Source organism: Hippoglossus hippoglossus, chromosome 13, assembly GCF_009819705.1.
Source record: "Hippoglossus hippoglossus isolate fHipHip1 chromosome 13, fHipHip1.pri, whole genome shotgun sequence".
Taxonomy (NCBI): Eukaryota; Metazoa; Chordata; class Actinopteri; order Pleuronectiformes; family Pleuronectidae; genus Hippoglossus; species Hippoglossus hippoglossus.
Genome location: NC_047163.1, coordinates 11,917,147 through 11,935,334, shown reverse-complemented (window position 1 = coordinate 11,935,334; position 18,188 = coordinate 11,917,147). Strand labels below are relative to the sequence as shown.

The 18,188-nt window shown below is 41.3% G+C and overlaps 1 protein-coding gene across 13 annotated transcripts in view; it reads left to right on the top strand.

The window, feature by feature from the left end:
• Nucleotides 1–18,188, top strand: part of dock10 (dedicator of cytokinesis 10) — a 62,294-nt gene that overhangs the window by 25,139 nt on the left and 18,967 nt on the right. For 11 of the 13 annotated variants that reach the window (XM_034604163.1, XM_034604172.1, XM_034604162.1 and 8 more), the window contains exons 2-21: nt 3,537–3,656; nt 5,752–5,841; nt 6,901–6,983; nt 8,365–8,437; nt 8,741–8,875; nt 9,238–9,372; nt 10,076–10,262; nt 11,161–11,246; nt 12,219–12,302; nt 12,447–12,605; nt 12,904–13,152; nt 13,252–13,374; nt 13,920–14,125; nt 14,231–14,310; nt 15,079–15,266; nt 15,399–15,464; nt 15,611–15,703; nt 15,833–15,956; nt 16,086–16,207; nt 16,347–16,430. In XM_034604163.1, the coding sequence (XP_034460054.1) occupies nt 3,537–3,656; nt 5,752–5,841; nt 6,901–6,983; nt 8,365–8,437; nt 8,741–8,875; nt 9,238–9,372; nt 10,076–10,262; nt 11,161–11,246; nt 12,219–12,302; nt 12,447–12,605; nt 12,904–13,152; nt 13,252–13,374; nt 13,920–14,125; nt 14,231–14,310; nt 15,079–15,266; nt 15,399–15,464; nt 15,611–15,703; nt 15,833–15,956; nt 16,086–16,207; nt 16,347–16,430 (2,487 nt within the window). Of the gene's footprint in view, nt 1–959; nt 1,127–3,536; nt 3,657–5,751; nt 5,842–6,900; nt 6,984–8,364; nt 8,438–8,740; nt 8,876–9,237; nt 9,373–10,075; nt 10,263–11,160; nt 11,247–12,218; nt 12,303–12,446; nt 12,606–12,903; nt 13,153–13,251; nt 13,375–13,919; nt 14,126–14,230; nt 14,311–15,078; nt 15,267–15,398; nt 15,465–15,610; nt 15,704–15,832; nt 15,957–16,085; nt 16,208–16,346; nt 16,431–18,188 lie in introns of those variants that run through there. The other 2 variants (XM_034604164.1, XM_034604170.1) reach the window with 2 other exon arrangements.

Below are 18,188 nucleotides of genomic sequence, written 5' to 3'. Positions count from 1 at the left end.
TTTTTCTTTAAGAATACAGGTGGAGCAACCTTTTACAATGGAACAGTATAGCATTTTATATTATTCAATCCTACCATGCTGCCAAAAGGTCAAATGGTGGCTTATTATATGATGTTTTAACAACAGCTCTCGATCAGTTTGTTGTATCATCAGAAGCTGTTTCCTCTTGTACAGATCTCTGTTCTGCTATGAGGTTTAATGTGGGGAAGTGAGTGTTTGTGTGTCTACAGGCAAAATATGGATATAATGTTTGTCTGAATTAATATGTTATTTTATGGCAATGGGAAAATGCATTAATGAATACCTTTTGTGTGCTTTTGTTTTTTTACATGTACATTGGCTTCCAGACAGTCTCCTGTAGGGAGGACACTTTAGCTGAAGAATAAGAAGTCGATGGTTTGCTTGCTAATTCGTATGCTTGTGTGCTGTAGTTGAGGAGCTATTGCTAAAATTGGACAAGCTATTGCTAAAATTGGACAAAAGGAGATATGATACTCACAGTTTGACTTAGAGTGTGTGTGAGGGTGCTTTTATTGTTTTTTATTAGGTTATTAAAATAAAATTGTCTGTATGATGTCCAATTTACATTGTCTTCATGTGTTGCCTTAAAGGGAAAGCTATCAAACTGAAAGTCAGAAAAGGGAGCCTGGTTGGTTGGTTTCTCATTTGCCGGGGATTTTGTCTCCCTCTCTTTCGCTCTCGCTCTCTCTCTCTCTCTCTTTCGCTGTCTCTCTCTTTCGCTCTCTCTCTCTTTCACTCTCTCTCTCGCTCTCTCTCTCGCTCTCTCTCTTTCGCTCTCTCTCTTTCTGTGTGTGTGTGTGTGTGTGTGTGTGTGTGTGTGTGTGTGTGTGTGTGTGTGTGTGTGTGTGTTTTGGCCATCAAACGTCAACTTCCTCTACATACACGTGTGCTGACACAAACTCATTACTCCCCATCAGTGTTAGTTCTGCTTATGACAGAGCACATACAAGACGATGTGCGTTTTTATGTAGTTCACTTTTAATTTTGCTTGTTTTTCGTAATATTCTAACCTATTCTGCCGGCAATGAGCTTCAGGAGCAAAATCACCTTCAGGAGGAAAATAAAGAGCAAACGAGTGCGATCAAATTTCCAACGGCTGAGTATTGTATGTATTTATGTTTCTTTATGTTTATGCTAGTTCTTATCATGTGTCACGTGTGAAGGGTCACATTGCCGTATACTTTACAATCAGTAACTTACCGCTTATCGTTCTTATCATAGTACTGAGTATTTTAATCTTATCCCTGTGTGATCTGTGGGCATTTAAGTCTAATCAGTGTTTGTGGCATGTGATCTATTTCCTTCTCTTTTAAAGGTTTGTTACAGTTCATTTAGTCTGGCTGTGTGACGGGAAGAGAAATTAACAGTTTAAATTATGATTGAACATGGCAGAGCTAAAGCTACATTACTGGTATCTATCATCTCGTGAGGGGGATGCCACTCATTCCCCTGAAAGGTTTACTCTGACGTCACATGGTTCAGATCAGAGTCACAACGTATGTAAGAAAACCCCAAGCCAACGTCCTCAGGTCTGTTGATTTCCTCTGTTGCTTACGAGCTCGTGGGTGTTTTGAAAAACACATTTTAAATAATTAGCCAGTAGTTATTAAGACTACAGCTAATGGTCATTTCCATTATCGATTAACACTTTGACTTGGCTGGGGTCTTTCTATGTGGCGTTAGCATGTTTTCTCTGTGCCTGTGTGGGGTTTCTCTTGGTGCTCAGGCTTCCTCCCACAGTCCAAAGACATGCAGATTCAGGTTAGTTTAATTGGAGGGTTATAGCTAGACCGTGAGTGAGAATGTGAGAATCGGTATGTCGGCCCTGTCTCTGTGATAAACTGGTAACCTGTCCAGGGTGTACCCCTCCTCTAGCTCAGTGTCAGCTGGGATTCCCTCCAGCTCCCCCCGTGACCCTCAAAGGATCTGCGGATAGATGATGGATGTATAGATTAATATGTTGAGTATAGATTAATATGTTGAGTATACAAGTAATCGCTCATCTGCAATATCGTAGACAGAAAAAAGTATAACCTATTTTTATTTTGTTTTGTAGTTCTTGTAGTAGAAGTATAAAAGAAAAAAAGAAGTGACCTGATAACCTTAATTTTTTATTTGTCATAAAACAGTTTTATTCTTCCCAGGTCCCATCCCTCCACCAAGTTTGTTTAAAATCGGTCTAGTAAGTTTTGCGTCGTCCTGCCATGCTGTAGTACCTGGGCACTACCCCTCACCTGAATGTTCTGGACATTGTCCTCGTTGTGAAAGCCTCTGACTCACACGATCTCCTGCTGCGTTCTTCATATGTGAACTGCAAACTTCTTTCTCTCTGTTTTCCAAAGTTTGTGTCTGTAAACAGCCTAATTATTTCAGCAGGCCCTATCTCTGGAAAAGCCAGTACATAATAGTCATTGCCAGAAGAGACGCAAAGAAAGAAAAGCTGGAAAGTACAACATTGGTCTCGATGGAGAATAAATCATTGTGATAGTATACATTTGCATGCTAACCTGTAACACTATAGGAGTATATATTAATAACAGTATGGGTGGTTGGAGCAGAGGGGCTTTTGTAAGGTATGTGTACGGCATGAATCACCCTCTGCTGGGTTAAACTCTTTCCTCCCCTGTGCTCGCTTGCTTGTTTGCCAAGAGGCCTTGTGACTGTTAAGGTATCTGTGGTGGGTGAGAGCCTGGGGCTGCGCTGCACACGTGTGAAACAAGACAGAGATCATTACTTCCTCTGCATTCCTGACCACAACCTGCTCTGGCTCTCGCTTCGCTGCCGTTGCTGCTCTGTTGATATCCTCTGAATGACAAGAGAGTGATCGCCTCTGTCTGTAAAACACACGTGTAAAATGTCGGGCTTCTTTGGGATTAATTAACCAGTTATATAATCCTTCAACCTTCTATAAGTCTTTTTGAGAATGAGAAATAAAGTGTGGAATGGATTGTTTTGACTTAAGTGCATCATAATTTTACAACTTGTAGTTTGTTGTAGTAGACTGTGTGAAAACGAATTGTATCGTTGGGTGTTTCAAGGCCTTACTTTAGGTGCAGTGTTACTTCCTCTATGATTCTTTTAGGTCCTAATGATGTCATGGCACAACACAGGAAATGATCATGGCTAGTTTTTTATAGTATCTGTCATGACGACTTCATCCATTCTGTCCCATTACAGATACTATATGATATGAAACAAAAATATTTCTAAGAAGGAATGAGTGTCGGATGTGGATATTACCTGAATTTAACTGCATATATCAACATGTTACTTTTTTAAGACTTTCGTTTGGTACATGTGAAATTGTTTTATTTAGCAAAATATCATTCAATGCAAACTGCAATTTGACTAAGCATTCATAATAACCAATGTGTGACACTTCATGATGTATCATACCACATCGTATCTTATTTTATAGTTCGGTATGGTGTCACACCACATTGGAACCCTATTGAGGTCTAACACCCGGCCAAGCTAGTGGATTCTGATCAAGTGTCTCTGTTTCCCTTTTGCAGCAGGAGAAGCCTAAGCTGATCGATCCTCTCGACTATGAGGCTGTCATCGCCGAACTCTGGGACGAGTTGAAGGAAGACCCTCTCAGAGACCTGCTTCTATTCCCTGACAATGATTTCTCGGTACGTGTGTGTGTTAGTGCGTGTGCATGTGTGAGCATGTTTGTAATTGTGTGTGTGTGTGTGTGTGTGTGTGTACTCAGTAGAGTGCATACCTCTGTTAATAGCCAACAGTCCCCTTAAATGTAATCAAGCTGCACCAAATTGCACACTCTTACAAGTATCGGTTCACACACTACCACAAAGTTTCAGTAAAATTGGTTTGGTAGGTTTTGCATAATTCCTGCTAACAGACAGCAATGAAAACACGACCTCCTAACAAGAACATTCTAGACATTTATATAAAGAGTTCTGTGTCTCAGTGTAGAGTGGAGTTTTTCTCATGGCTTTGGTGATATGGGGAATTTCCAGTAATTTGTAATCAAACATAATGACAAATACATGGGTGCCAGCTGAATGTTTCTCCCATACAGAAGTCTAAAGTAGAGCAGTTTGCAAGTGTGCACAGCAGATATACGGCAGCAAAGGAGATCTACCTACCTCTGCTAATGGAAAGCCTTTTACTTATCAAACTCCTTTGACCATCATCAAATATTGATGGTCTGTATCAGACACATCTACTGTAGACATAATAAAAAACCAGTAGTCAATCTATTATTTAATATCAAGAGCAAACTGTCTACCGGGTCACAGCATGGAAGCTGCCTGCAGAGTGCGGAATTTAGGTCTAAATACTTATCAAGTTGCACCAGTTTTATGTGTTTATAGCATAAATACCACAGCTGTTAATTTGACAATGATATGATGTTTAAAATGCAGTGTTTGCTTACACTCCAGCACTAATAATGCATTTTTAATATTCCGGTCTTTTCATTACAAACAACAGTTTATTCTCCCCTGCTCGCTTTAGCTCTTTCTTCATCAGTACCTTCATTACAGCGCTAATGCCTTGTGCAGACGCTGATCCGCTGTACATTAAGATGGACTTAGTTGGCTGCTTGTGGTAAAAAGGATTCACTTGCTCGTGAACCTCAGAGTTGTAGCCGGACTGTGTGACTCGGCTCTGGATACACAACAGTTTCCCCCCTGATTTTCTTTGTCTCTAAAGTGCATCTCCATAATTGTATGTGAAAGAAGCTTGGCAGAGTATTGCTAATGCACAAAAGGCATTTATTAGATTTGCTTCTTTGCCAGTTGGTAAGTGAGCTCAGTGTGTTGTAGCCAGCTGACTGGGCTGTATGAATCACACTCCGTCTTTGTTCTTGCATAAACGTCTTCAGTGCTGACTTTTGTTATTTATCCGGCTCCGGCACAATTTATCAATGTGCACCTTCAAGATTGAATGTTGATTTTCTGCACACTTCATATAATTCATTGCATGACTCATAGGTTACGCTATTAGTTGTAGATTAGTCAACACTGAATTATTAATCTTCCCTGCACTCACGCTGGACAGAAAGAAATTCAAGAACGAATAGATTAAAATTCCATCATTATACTGGGGAACTTTTTGCATGTCCACTCATGAACTGGTGAATCCTGATAAGTAAAACCACTAACATCTGTCTACTGCCTCGGCTGATGGGAATGTCGTAAACTTAAGTATTAGACAAAGTGAAATGTTAAGGGATCACAAAAGTGTTTAAGATTTATCCTCTGTGGACCATGAACATCTGTGGTGGACCAACCAGCAGACTGACGTAGCCTTCCCTATTAGAGATAGTTATATAGATGGACTGTATTTATATAGTCTTTCTACAGTACAAGCCACATTCACCCAATCACACACATTCATAAAGTGCTACTATATGCTGCGCTTCTTCTATCACACACTGTCAGTGCAGCCGTCAGGGGCAATTTGGGGTTTGGAGGAGCCGGGTATTGAACCATTGACTCACTGGTTCTTGGATGACCTGCTGCTCCCCCCCCTGAGCACTATTTCATAATAAAGGTCTCACATGAAAGCATACAAAAGCAAACGCATCAAATTTGATTAACACCAGGTGCTGGACAGAAGGGACATTTCAGACGTTACCTACTGGGGAGGTTAGATAGATAGAGATAGAGTCACATATATAGATAGATGAATAAGTTCATGGGAGCATCTACTGATTTCCGGTCATGATAACAAACCCCCTCAATGTTTTTGCCCCTGCAGGTTTCCACTGTGCCTCAGGAGAGACGCACTCTCAAGTCAACTGTTCCTGAGGGGGCAGAGCTACAGGCTGAATGTCTGCTGGTCAGACAGGTAAGGCTTGCATGTGCGTGTGTGTGTCTGTGCGTGTGTGCGTGTGTAGAGGTCTTAACTGAATCTGCTGTGGTTTTGAATGTAAAAGCTTTCAGTTGCTGTCTGAGGTCTGTCAGTTTTGGCTGTTTCCAATAAAGGACATCCTGAAACCAGCTGGAGCGGTATCTCCACGCCTCTAAAATATACCAGATGTGTGCGCATGGCTTGATGTGTATTAGCCCGTGTGCGCATGTGCATCTGCGAGACCCATCAGGGTTCATTTCAGATCGACCAGCCTTAATGTCAAGGGCTCGGTGGAGAAATAATATCTGCGGAGACGGAAACTCCCCAGACAGTACTGTCACAGCTCACTGGAGACTAGCGTTGGTGTGTGTCTGACTCTCTCTTGTGTGTGTCTCTGTGTGTGTCTGTGTGTTTGTGTGTGGTAGCTGATTACATGTTTGGTTTGTTTAGAACTTGACATTGTTAACAACAGATCAAGCTCATTCTAAACAAATGGATTGAAGACAATAGCAACACGACATTCAACAAGCAGTAAGACTAGAGGATGTGAAACCATCCAGTCTTTGTGACTCTCTGTGTGTGTGTGTGTGTGTGTGTGTGTGTGTGTGTGTGTGTGTGTGTGTGTGTGTGTGTGTGTGTGTGTGTGTGTGTGTGTGTGTGTGTGTGTGTGTGTGTGAGAGTGTGTGTGTGAGAGTGTGTGTGTGAGAGTGTGAGACAGAGAGAGAAAAATCCTCCTCTACGTGCTCTATTAGAGAACTGTTTCAACCCACATGACAGACGAGATGTAGATGTGAAGATATCTCCGTTAGCAGATTCCTTTGGGGCATATTCTTAATTCAGTCCCCTTTCATAATTTAAATAATCTAATGATGAATCCCAGCCGGCACATCAGTAACTCAGCCTCAGGAGAGCTGATTTCTGATGATACGTTCATTGTACTTCAGCTTCCCTCACTGTCTGCTCACGTTTTTAGCTGATCCGGGTCAGAGTTCCCTGTCATTTTGGAAAATGGATATATTTAATCATATCCAGCTTAATCTCCGTCCTCTCCTCCAGGCCTGTCAGTATTACGACTCTGAGCTAAATGTGGTCCAGTTCAAGTATGATGAATACGCCGGAGACTACCGCCTGCTGCCCAGGTAATCCCTTTTGGCATTGTGCTATCACCCTGTCTGTCGTGTCTGCTCTATGGGTTTTAACCTTTTAACCCAGTTCTGTGCACAAGTCCTGAATATAATGTACCGTTTTGTACACTTTGGGTTGTTCTGTCAGAAGGAAACAAGGATTTTGGAGATTTCTCACCCCGAAGTATCAAAAAAAGTGTTTTTTCTTTTTGCGTCTGCACCATTAGCGTCCAAAAAATGTAACCGCTACTTGGTTAGAGTTTCCCATAAATGAGGTTTCAAAAGTCTGAGCCGAAGTTCTAAATCTTGACATATAACTGTAACATTATTGGGTTGAATCCTTTGTTGCATGTCCCACCTCGTCTCTCCTCCCCTTGTTTCCTTTAAGCTTCTTCACAAGTAACTTATTCATCCAATAAAGGCAAAAAAGACCCAAGAATTATCAGTAATAATATACATCTGTTAAACTGATGTGGCAGGTCATTAGTAACAGAAACAAGCTCCCTCCATCCATTTTTCAGACGTCACTCATCCATTCAGATATCCATCTACTCCTCCATTTAAATCAGTCCATCAGTCAGTCAACCAGAGTTTTGTCAGTCCCACTGAGACTGACCCACAACAGCCCTGCAGTTACTGCTCTCAACCACAGGAATGTCTCTTCCTTGTCCCCTGGGTTGCCACTGTATTCTTCTAGTCAGTTCACATGACCTTTTGAGAAGCCTCCCAGGATGAACTATTAAAGTGAGATGCGTCTTAAACACACGTTAGAGCACAATAAAGCGAAAATATCATTCCATAAATGTCTGACGTCCTTTGTCTTTTTGAAATGTGGGAAATCCAAGTAATTATTATTAGATTTAATTATTATATTGTTTGTCTGCTGAGCTATGAAGTTCAGCAATCATAAATGTATGTTCAGTGATTCAAAGAGCATGTTGAAGTGAAGCGGTAATGCCACAGGAATTTAAAACTTTTGTGATTTGAGTGGACGAATATTCTTCTCCCCCCCCCCCCCTCTAGTAGCCAGCCCACGATCAACAGACTTTTTCTAAGCATAGTTCCCTTGAAGAGACTTTTATTTTTTTTCATGCAGCTTTTTACGGCTGTGCGACTTTTAGCCGAGTGCAGCCTGGCTGTCTGCAGCTCCCAGCGCACACACAAAGACATTTCATCCAATGGCTCGCACACAAAGACACAAAGCCTGTGAAATTAGTGGAGCGAGCTCGAGCGAGGACCACCTATTGTCCACTCCTGACAGGACGATGTAGCACAGGCAGCCGTCCACAATCATTTGCTTCAATCAAATGGTCCATTAATTGAAATTCTTCCATCAGTATATTTCATCATCACAGATCCACATGTTCTCAGTTGATCTTTCTCCGATCTTTTGTAGGAAACTGTACAAAGCAGAGAAGCTGCCGTCTCATTCTTTTGAGATTGACTATGAGGATGTGGACAAGGATGAGGTTAGTAATGGTCGACCTATTGACAAATGCTTTTTCCACTGAATGCATTACATGCTGCGTACGTCCGGACCCTCATGTTTAAATCCGTTTATCGCAGCCTTAATGCTGATAAAATATACTTTGCAAGTGCAGTTAGCTCATTACAAGTCAGAGGGACATTGTTTATGAAGATAATTTCACTGACAATTAGCCATCTTGATATAGAACAAGTCTAGAGAGGATCATTTTCTTTATTGATCACTTGCTTCTGTGTTAGGGGGATGAGTGGAAGACTAATGTATCCAAACTGATCGTGTTTTGCAGGATACCACTTCCCTGTCCTCGTCCAAAGGAGGTGGAGGTGGAGGAGGAGGAGGCGGAGGGATCGGTGTGTTTCGGTCAGGCTGGCTCTACAAAGGGAACTTTAACAGCACCGTCAACAACAGCATTACTGTTCGGGTGAGAAGAAGTCGGATGCTTTTCATGCACTCAAGCACTGTTTCTGTCTTGCTTTTTCACCCTTTCACTCATATTTCCCCGTTTGTTCACCTGAAATGTTTTACCTCATTCTCTGACCTGGTAGTTTCAACTTGAATTATGATATATCTGTACATTTAAATACACATAGATATTTACACCACCTTCTACTTTAAAGTTTGCATTTCGAATTTCATTCTAAATAATCCTAACGATTTGCAGTCATTTCAAGAAATACTTTAAAAACCATTACTTTGTTATCACCTTTTAATAAATAAGTCAAAATGATTTGTCTCCTACAACATCATGCATAAACCTGGCTAATTTCATTTCTATCTGTGCAGTCATTCAAGAGGAGGTTCTTCCAGCTCACGCAGCTGACAGACAACTCCTACATTATGAACTTCTACAAAGATGAAAAGATTTCCAAGGAACCCAAAGGCTGCATCTTCCTCGACTCATGCACTGGTGTGGTACAGGTGGGTTTTAAAGCATGTCACGTAAATAAGAGTGAACTGCAATGACTAATTTAGAACATATACTATATTAAACAGTATATTTCAAATATATCTATTTATATTTACATCTGTTTAAAGTAGTTTAAGGGGGGTTTTCAGGCTCCTTTCTCTCCAAAACAGAAAAAGTACAAAAATTAAGATTTAAAAAATGAAAAAACAGTTTGATCTAATCTAAGCTTTTGTTTTTTAAAGTCAATGTTTCCCTTTGACATATAACTTTAACTGAGAAAGTTATTATCTTTTAAGTGGAAAGTAAGATTTTAGCTTTGTTGTGTTTACGCATTGTTTGCCATGACTAGGTGATTTTCCTCTGGCAAATCGCTTTAACACTGTCAAATAAATCCATCTATCCATCCAAAGGTACAGTAGGAAACAAGCTGTTTAGGCTTTTTAAAAAATACATACAACATCCTGTTTATGAGTACCCACAGCCATAGCAGAGGAATACAACTGCTCATACTCACCCACATGTCTCTGTGAAAAAAGTACATTTTCAACGGGGGTTACTTGTTCCATTCGGCATCCCCAAACTAAGCTAAGCAAGGCTACATTTATTTTTCAGTATCTTCATGTGTCAGAAGGAAAAACAGTAATATTTTCCAAAAATCAAGCCAAGTTCTTGTTATTGTTGTATAACCACATTATCCTCTCCTTCCCAATAAAGAATAACCGTCTGAGGAAACACGCCTTTGAGCTGAAGATGAACGAGGTTACGTACTTTGTGCTGGCCGCAGAGAGCGAGCAGGATATGGAGGAGTGGATCAGCACGTTGACCCGCATCTTACAGATCAGCCCCCACGACGGGCCTGCTCCAGACCGCAAGAGCCTGGACCTCACTGACCATCGGCAGGGTGAGATGGGTTAATTTTTTTGTATGTAGGAATAAAGGTTTGCCTACGATGGAGGGGATAGAATAATAATTGGAAAGGGCAAAGTGGATGGAAGTGCAGACGGTCATTTAGAGGAGAGAGGGAGCATCATTCCAACACATATAAATCACGGTGTCCTTAAGAGAGGAATGATTTTTATAGTCAGCAAAAAGCTTCACCTTTCCCTCTCTGTCTGACCTCGTCTGAGTGAATAATATCTGTCGTCTAACGGGGAAATTTCGGCCGGGTGAGGCTCAGTCCGTAACGTCACCGCCAGGAAATGGAGCCTGACACCAAACATCGACTCCACCTTGATTTAAAGCTTCATACCTTGTCATTAAAAACTTAATATGGAAGCAGAATTCATAAAAGTCATCCTTATACGCCAGCTCTATGAGAGGGTTTGGCATGGGGCCATGGCCTGTGACTTAACACACACTGACAGAGCATTGAGAGCTGGCCCGGTGATGTAATAGCTTCAGCTGTCACTGCTCTGTGGTGTGTTAGCGTGCCTCTAAATCAGGCTCGGAGCGTGTGGTGACCTACCATTAATGAGCCAATTTGTTCAGAATGGCCTTTGGGGAGAACTGCTTCTGGCACATGGAGGTTACATTTCTGCAGAAGCTCCTCTGCCTTATTATCCATAAATACCACAAATGGAGTTATATTTTACTCTGAGATGTATATATGTCTACTGTCTCTACTTAGAGTGCATTTAGTGCACTGGTGCACCTATTTAATAACATATTATATGGCTTTTAACCCATGGGGGAGAAGGGACTGCTTAGATAAACTTTCCCAATCCACTCAGTGATGGCAGTGATCGCTCACGAGCAGGAGTCACTCTCTGGAGTCCTGATCGTGTTTGTTTTCTTTCCAGACGTGTTCGACCTGTCGCTGAGTGACTGCTGTTTGCAGGAGAACGAGGACGCTACGGAGAACGGCATCAATCCAGAGCTCGCAAAGGTCGGCTACACTGGCAACTCTCCTTTTTCAAACACTTCTGTATGACTCAGCTGCTGCTGGCTACAGTCAATGTGATGGTATTTAAATTAGATTAAAGTAGATGCAGTTACAACATACTGCAACTGTGAGTGTTGTTTTAAAGGTAGCCTTTGGAGTTTTTGATAATAGGTGGTGCTATGGAGCAAGGTTTTAATGAGAGTCTACACATTTGTTTATCTTATGTTATGTGTTTTTCACATGTGCAAAATAATTCAACAAGTCATTGATGGATTTTCACCAAACTTGGTGTGGATATAACTTGGGAGGGTATCTCCAGTGTACTAACTTTTGGAGCTGGGGGACGACACCCCTGCAGTAAAGGACTACATCATTATGCGTGAATGTGCACAGCGAATGCAGTATCTATACAAAAGACAGTAAAATCTTGAAGGATGTTTTAATGGCCAGTGATGCAGGTGGGATTCTACATGATGCTGCAGATGCTGCCCCCCCATCCCCCTACAAATCACCTACTGCTCACGCAGCATGCTCATGATGTGATACACATTCCTGCTGATGTTTTCACTCTTGCGTTGATTAACAATTGTCGATGGTAACGTCCCAAGCAATGTTTCAGCAAAACACAAGAAAAAAATTAGTCAGCGCAAACATGGACGTAAACATCGCCAGTTCCCATGTAGTCAAAGTCAGCTTTGCAAATATTTTATGAGGATGGAAAATGTGTTTCTCGTGTTTTTATCGGCCTCGGGGTTGCACACAATGCATTTCGGTGAGAAACACTGAACATAAACATAAAACTCCACAGGCTACCTTCAACTTCCAAACCATTAGAACAAACTAAAAACATATAAACCTTAACACGTGTGAAAGCCAGAACAAACAGGAAAAGACCTTTTGTTATTTTATTATCATCATGATTGATAATAAGGTTTTCACTGACTTGTGTTTTTCTCGCCATCTGCCTTGTCCCAGTATATCTCAGAGACAGATGAAGGAATTCGCTCTGCCAGAAGAGAGGAGCGGCTGAATCTGTTCTCCCTTGACCCTGACACTCCTGTACGTATAGAGTCTACTCAAACGTTGACATCATGCATTGTTGTACTTTGTGATTTTATTATAATGCTTGTACTCCACATTTAAGCAGCTCTCCCTAATAAAATCAATCATTTTTGGTTGTAACTGTCATTTCACCAACCACAGGTTCTGAGGAGCCCAAGGACCGAACATCCCTCGGCCGAAAACACGTCGGTGCGTCCGTTTGATGAGAAGCTGGGCAGAAGGTTTATGATAACCTGCAGATCACTGAACCTCATGCTGCAGAGCTGCATCAACGAGACTGAAACTGGACCAGTCACTAATGTGAGGAATAGAAACACGCGCTCACGTCTTCAGGCCTGCTTCAATGTTTCTCTTACTTTAAAATCCATCCATCCATTATCTTTACTGCTTATCGTTTTTGAGGGTGACAGGGGAGCTGTAGCTATTAAGAAATAATCGTTCTTTATTTCTTTTATGCTTAATACATTTAAGGATTTTTTATTTCCATGTAAGACACAACAGCCCTAGTAATAAGTGTAAATTAATGAAAGGAGCTATTTTGCAGAGTGAATCCAAAGTTAATGTACAGAAACTGACTGAGCTGAATCTCTTGCACTAGATCGAGCCCTTCTTCGTATCACTGTCTCTGCTGGATGTGCGAGAAGGGAGGAAGGTGTCGGCGGACTTCCACGTAGACCTCAACCACGAGGCGGTGCGTCAGATGGTCGTAGGCTGCAACAATGGGACGGGCAGTCCGGTGATCGGGCCCGTAGGTCAGGAAAATGGCCTCTGCTCTCCTGCCGAGAAGAAGCCAGGAGACTGTCACCTCAGCCTGGACCTGGACCACTGGCTTTGTTTTCCAAATCAGGTACAAGCTTGTTATGAGTCCAGGGAGGAATACTGTCCTTCACTCTGCATTCCACATGCCGAATGACTGTAATCTGCTTTTCCAATGCTGTCAATGCAGGCCATCTTCTCAGTGACCAACCCCCACACAGACATCGTGATGGTGGCAAGAGTGGAAAAGGTGCTGATGGGAAATATTGCTTGCGGGGCCGAACCTTATATCAAGAACACAGACTCCAGCAAGGTCAGAAAGTCATTTCTCTTCATCAGTTGGTCGTTCACACAGACAGATTTGCTTTAATATCTGCTTCCTCAACATCATCACATTTCCTCCGAATTTATTTTCTGTCAACGAAGAGCTAAACCTTTTATTTTGTCTTACTTTCTTGGGGTAAGCTGGGAAAAAATGGCTCATTAGCTTCTAAGGATGTTTATTTGTCAGGAAAATGTCTTAATCTAGTCATGCAATTTAATGTGTGACATTTACAAGATGGTTTTCCTGTAAGACCAGAGTTTATCTTCATCACAGAGTGCCAGTCAGGAAAGAAATTAGTTTTTTCCGAGACCCTATCCAAGCCATTTCCTGGCCTCCCCGCTGTCAGCGCTCCACGTTGTCCTTGTTTGAGAAGGCTGAGTGAATCTCCAGATATTCAACCTGCTTCCAAACAACCACTGGTCTATGCCGTCACTCTGTGGAGTTCAACGAGAATTAAGGTCACATCACATCCCATTGCATTTAAAAATATCAACATTTCCGTGTCTCTCTTTCTCTTACTGTGTCTTGTACAGACTGTTCAGAAGATTTTGAGGTCCAACAAACAGTTTTGCAGTAAACTGGGGAAGTACCGCATGCCGTTTGCCTGGTCTGTCAGGTCAGTGTTCAAGGACAACCATGGGGCACTGGACCGAGAGTCTCGTTTCTCACCTCTCTTCAAACAGGAGAGCAACAAGATTTCCACCGACGACCTGATGAAGCTGGTGGCCGAGTACAGGAGGTAAAGCGCCAGTAAAGAAGGTCACATACTGAAGACTTCTTCCAGACAAGACGATTCCAGACAGATTTCTAACAACAAGCTGTTCTTATCTTTGTGTGTGTGCAGAGCAGAGAAGACCAGCAAACTGCAGACCATCCCTGGGACTGTGGATATTGCAGTTGACTACGTTCCAATGGAGCATCCTAGTATGTTCAATACTCCTAATGCATGTTCACATCCTACTTTATATCTACCTTCTTTTTCTTGTCTACTCCTCAACTGTGTCACTTGTTTTTTTTATATTTTGGCTGATATGAGCTTTTCAGATGTTTGCTGACCTGCACCAATATGAAAACTTTGATTACACACAATGAACAATGCAGAAAAGATGCATTTATGTTCACAAAATATTGTGTTTGTTTTCTTATTTTAAGTTCTCTATATGTGGTAGTATTTTTGTTTTCTTTTTATTCACAGATATTTTAAAACTTTTTGCTTGGCTTGTAGTTTTCTTTCTGAAACTTTAAAGGTGACTTGCAGTAATTGAGCCGTGGTCCGGCTGACAAACGCTGCACAAAGAGCTGTTCACCTGTGTTCTCAAAGTTCAGAAGCCCGACTGTTTATTCAAAGTTTATTAAAATTGAACATATCACGTGTCCAAATCGTATGAAATGCGACACTTCACTTTCTTCCTTAACAATACACATGCCAATGGTGAAGCTGAAAAAATGAATGGTTCTGGAGATATGTGAGCCAGACAGACAGAGAGAGATTTCTTGAATTATTAGATAGATAAAGTTTATGGTTAAACTGTAAAATATCAAGCCTCAGATACTTTTCTATCTCATATGGATTCGATAACAACATCTCAGGAATGACTGCCAATGTTTTTATATATTCGCTGATATATCAGTTTTGGATATCGGTGTTGGCATCAGGCTCTGTTTTAAACCCTTTCTTCTCTTTGCCTTCAGACTGCGTGACATCCTCCTATGTGCCGGTGAAGCCCTTTGAGGAGCTGAGCAAACACCAGCCGACAGTGGAGGTGGAGGAGTTTGTCCAGGACACCACCAAGTACACACAGCCACACCGCGTCTACAGAAACCACATCTACGTCTACCCCAAACACCTCAAATACGACAGCCAGAAGAGCTTTGCCAAGGTACAACAGTAAAACACAGCTTACAGTATACCTCGTGTGTTTTGGTACACACTTCATGTACTATTATTGCTCGGTAATATATATATTTTTGTAAGGCCAGTTTTTAATGGAACAATGGTTCTATGTTCACAGGCTCGTAACCTGGCAGTCTACGTCGAGTTCCGCAGCTCAGATGAAGAAGTTGCCAAACCTTTAAAGGTAGAAAGTTGTCCAAAAACACGCTGATGGGACGTTCATTGGTTTTTACGAGAGTCCATTTTCTCCACTTTAAGCTCTTGATATCATGGGAACCTGGCCCGAGCATGACTTTGTTGTTTCCCCTTTTCCGTTGCTGTTTTTTGCAGTGCATCTACGGCAAGCCCGGAGGTCCAGTCTTCACCACAGCATCCTGCTCCACAGTCCTGCATCACTCGCAGAGCCCCGACTTCTATGACGAGGTGAGGACACATCTCCACATTAGAAAAGGATGAGTATCAGGAATCCACCCATGAAGACTATTAGTAGCTGAAGGTGGATTCATCATCGCTGTCCATCATATGAGCCATTATTTGCTAATGTGTCCCCAGGTGAAGATTGAACTTCCGACCCAACTTCATGAAAAGCACCATCTTCTTTTCTCTTTCTACCACGTCACCTGTGACATCAATGCTAAGACTAATGTCAAGAGGAAAGAGGCCCTGGAGACCCCAGGTGAGATGCTGGAAAATCCCCAGACAGACTTTCACGGAACATTTATCATATTTCCAGGTTTCGTTGTTTTTGGTCTTTTCCACTAATACAGTGATTATTCATTTTTGTTACGCATGTGTTTATTTTCAGTCGGGTACTCTTGGCTGCCTCTCCTCAAAGAAGGCCGTTTGTCATCTCAGGAGTTCAGCATCCCCGTCTCCTGTAACCTGCCACCTGGATACCTCGCCATCAAGGAGGCCAGCAACACCAAGGTGAGAGGGCTGGGAGTCCAAGGAATAGAAATACAAAATACTGTTGAAGAATTACAATATATTTTGAGAAATGGGGGATGTAGAGCATCATAGAATGGGATAAATTCAGCTGGTGACCTGCTGTCTTCTCTTCTTACAGAATGGAGCGGATGTGAAATGGGTCGATGGAGGAAAAGCTATTTACAAAGTGTCCACCAACGTCGTCTCCACAGTTTACACTCAGGTGAGACCGTCGTCTGAGTTTTCTCTTCTTTTTCTCGCCTGCTAGTCTGTGTTGGACTGGTGTGATATGTCCAAGGTGCAGTATGCTCCGCCTCTTTGCCCGTACATGCTGGGATAGATTACAGCTCCACAAAGTAGTGTAGGAAATGGATGGATGGATGTTTACTTAGTTTTTCAACCACAACATGCATATACCATGTCAGTGCCTCAGCTTTAAAACAGAACATAACCCAACCTATTGTCTATTATCTGGCTTTTGGAATTCGCTAACATTTGACCTGAGGTCTGCTGCGACAGTTTCTTCTTTTAAAAGCATTTAATTCCTGTGTGGTTTAAAAAAATGCCTCGCCCTATTGTATATATTGCTGAATCAAAATTTATATTTTGTATTTTTATTGTTCTCTATTTTTACTATATTTACTATACTATATTGTATATTTATTTATATGTTTGTTTTGTCTTTTTTGCTTTTAATTTTTATCTTATTTATTTTTGTTCCACTTCATTCATTCTATATTATTTATATATAGCCATATTATTTTTTATATCCTCTTTATATATTCATCTCATATGTGTAGTCGTGTCACGTGTTTGCTGTGTATCTTAGCTTTTTATCTTGAAGCACACTGAGTCTATGCTTTTCATAGGATGAAATGTGCTTTATAAATAGACTTCAGCTGCCTCATCTCAGCTTTCCCTAACAGAGCTGAAATGAATGTGTCCTTCCTCTAAAATGGACATAAACAACCATTAGTTGTTGCCAATTAAATTATTCTGGATTCTCAAGTGTTTTGTATATGAGCTTAATGTGAGCTCAAAATGCTCAGAGCTCATTAGTGCAGACTGGTAATTACTTCTTACGTAGTTCGACACATGAAACAAGGAAACTGTTTCTGTTTACGGTTCGCTGCTACAGGATGTTTGAAACAAATCTCCTGATTGGTGGGTGGGTTGTTAATTGCATTAGCCCACAGCTTAATTTCACTTGCATTGCTTTATAAAGGAGAAATTAAATCAATTCATTCATGGTGAACATTTAGGAGCATCACATGTTGTGCAAATGCTTAACAACAAGAAACCATTAACCCATTGAAATAAATGATTAAAGATGCATGTAAAAAATTGAATGTGTACATAGCACATAAAACCAATGAGCAATACATTTAACTAAATACAAAGTAAGTTTAAAGAGGAATTTTCAAATAGGGCCAAATATAATGAGATGTTTACATTCCTTCTTAAATCCACTGTGTGGTTTTCTGTTGCAACAAACCCACCACTGCTACAGCAAGATAAAAAGATAGAGATATACAAAATATATATTGGGTAGAGACCCCCGACTGTATATGAAGATGGATGACATATATATCCAATTTATCCCTGATACAAATGCTACCATCTTGCACATTTGGAGCCAGACTCCGTGCAGTAGTGATCAGTGGACTGAGCCACGGTAGCGAGGTCCTGCCGATACACATGCTCGACCAATCACGAGTCAATATCTGCTTTCACCCTTCTTTAGCATCAAATAACTCTCAAAATCAAACATACTGAAAACAACGAGCACTTGAACATGCATCAGTGTGATAAGAACTACCTAAAATGACATAAAACCATCTTTGAGAAAAATGTATTTGATGTCTACTTTGACTTTTTTATTTCTGTCCATGTCCCATTCGCAAACAAGGAGGAGGCAGGGTTTATGACATGTACTGCAGTCAGCCACCAGAGGGCGATCATGAAATTTTGGCATCACCTT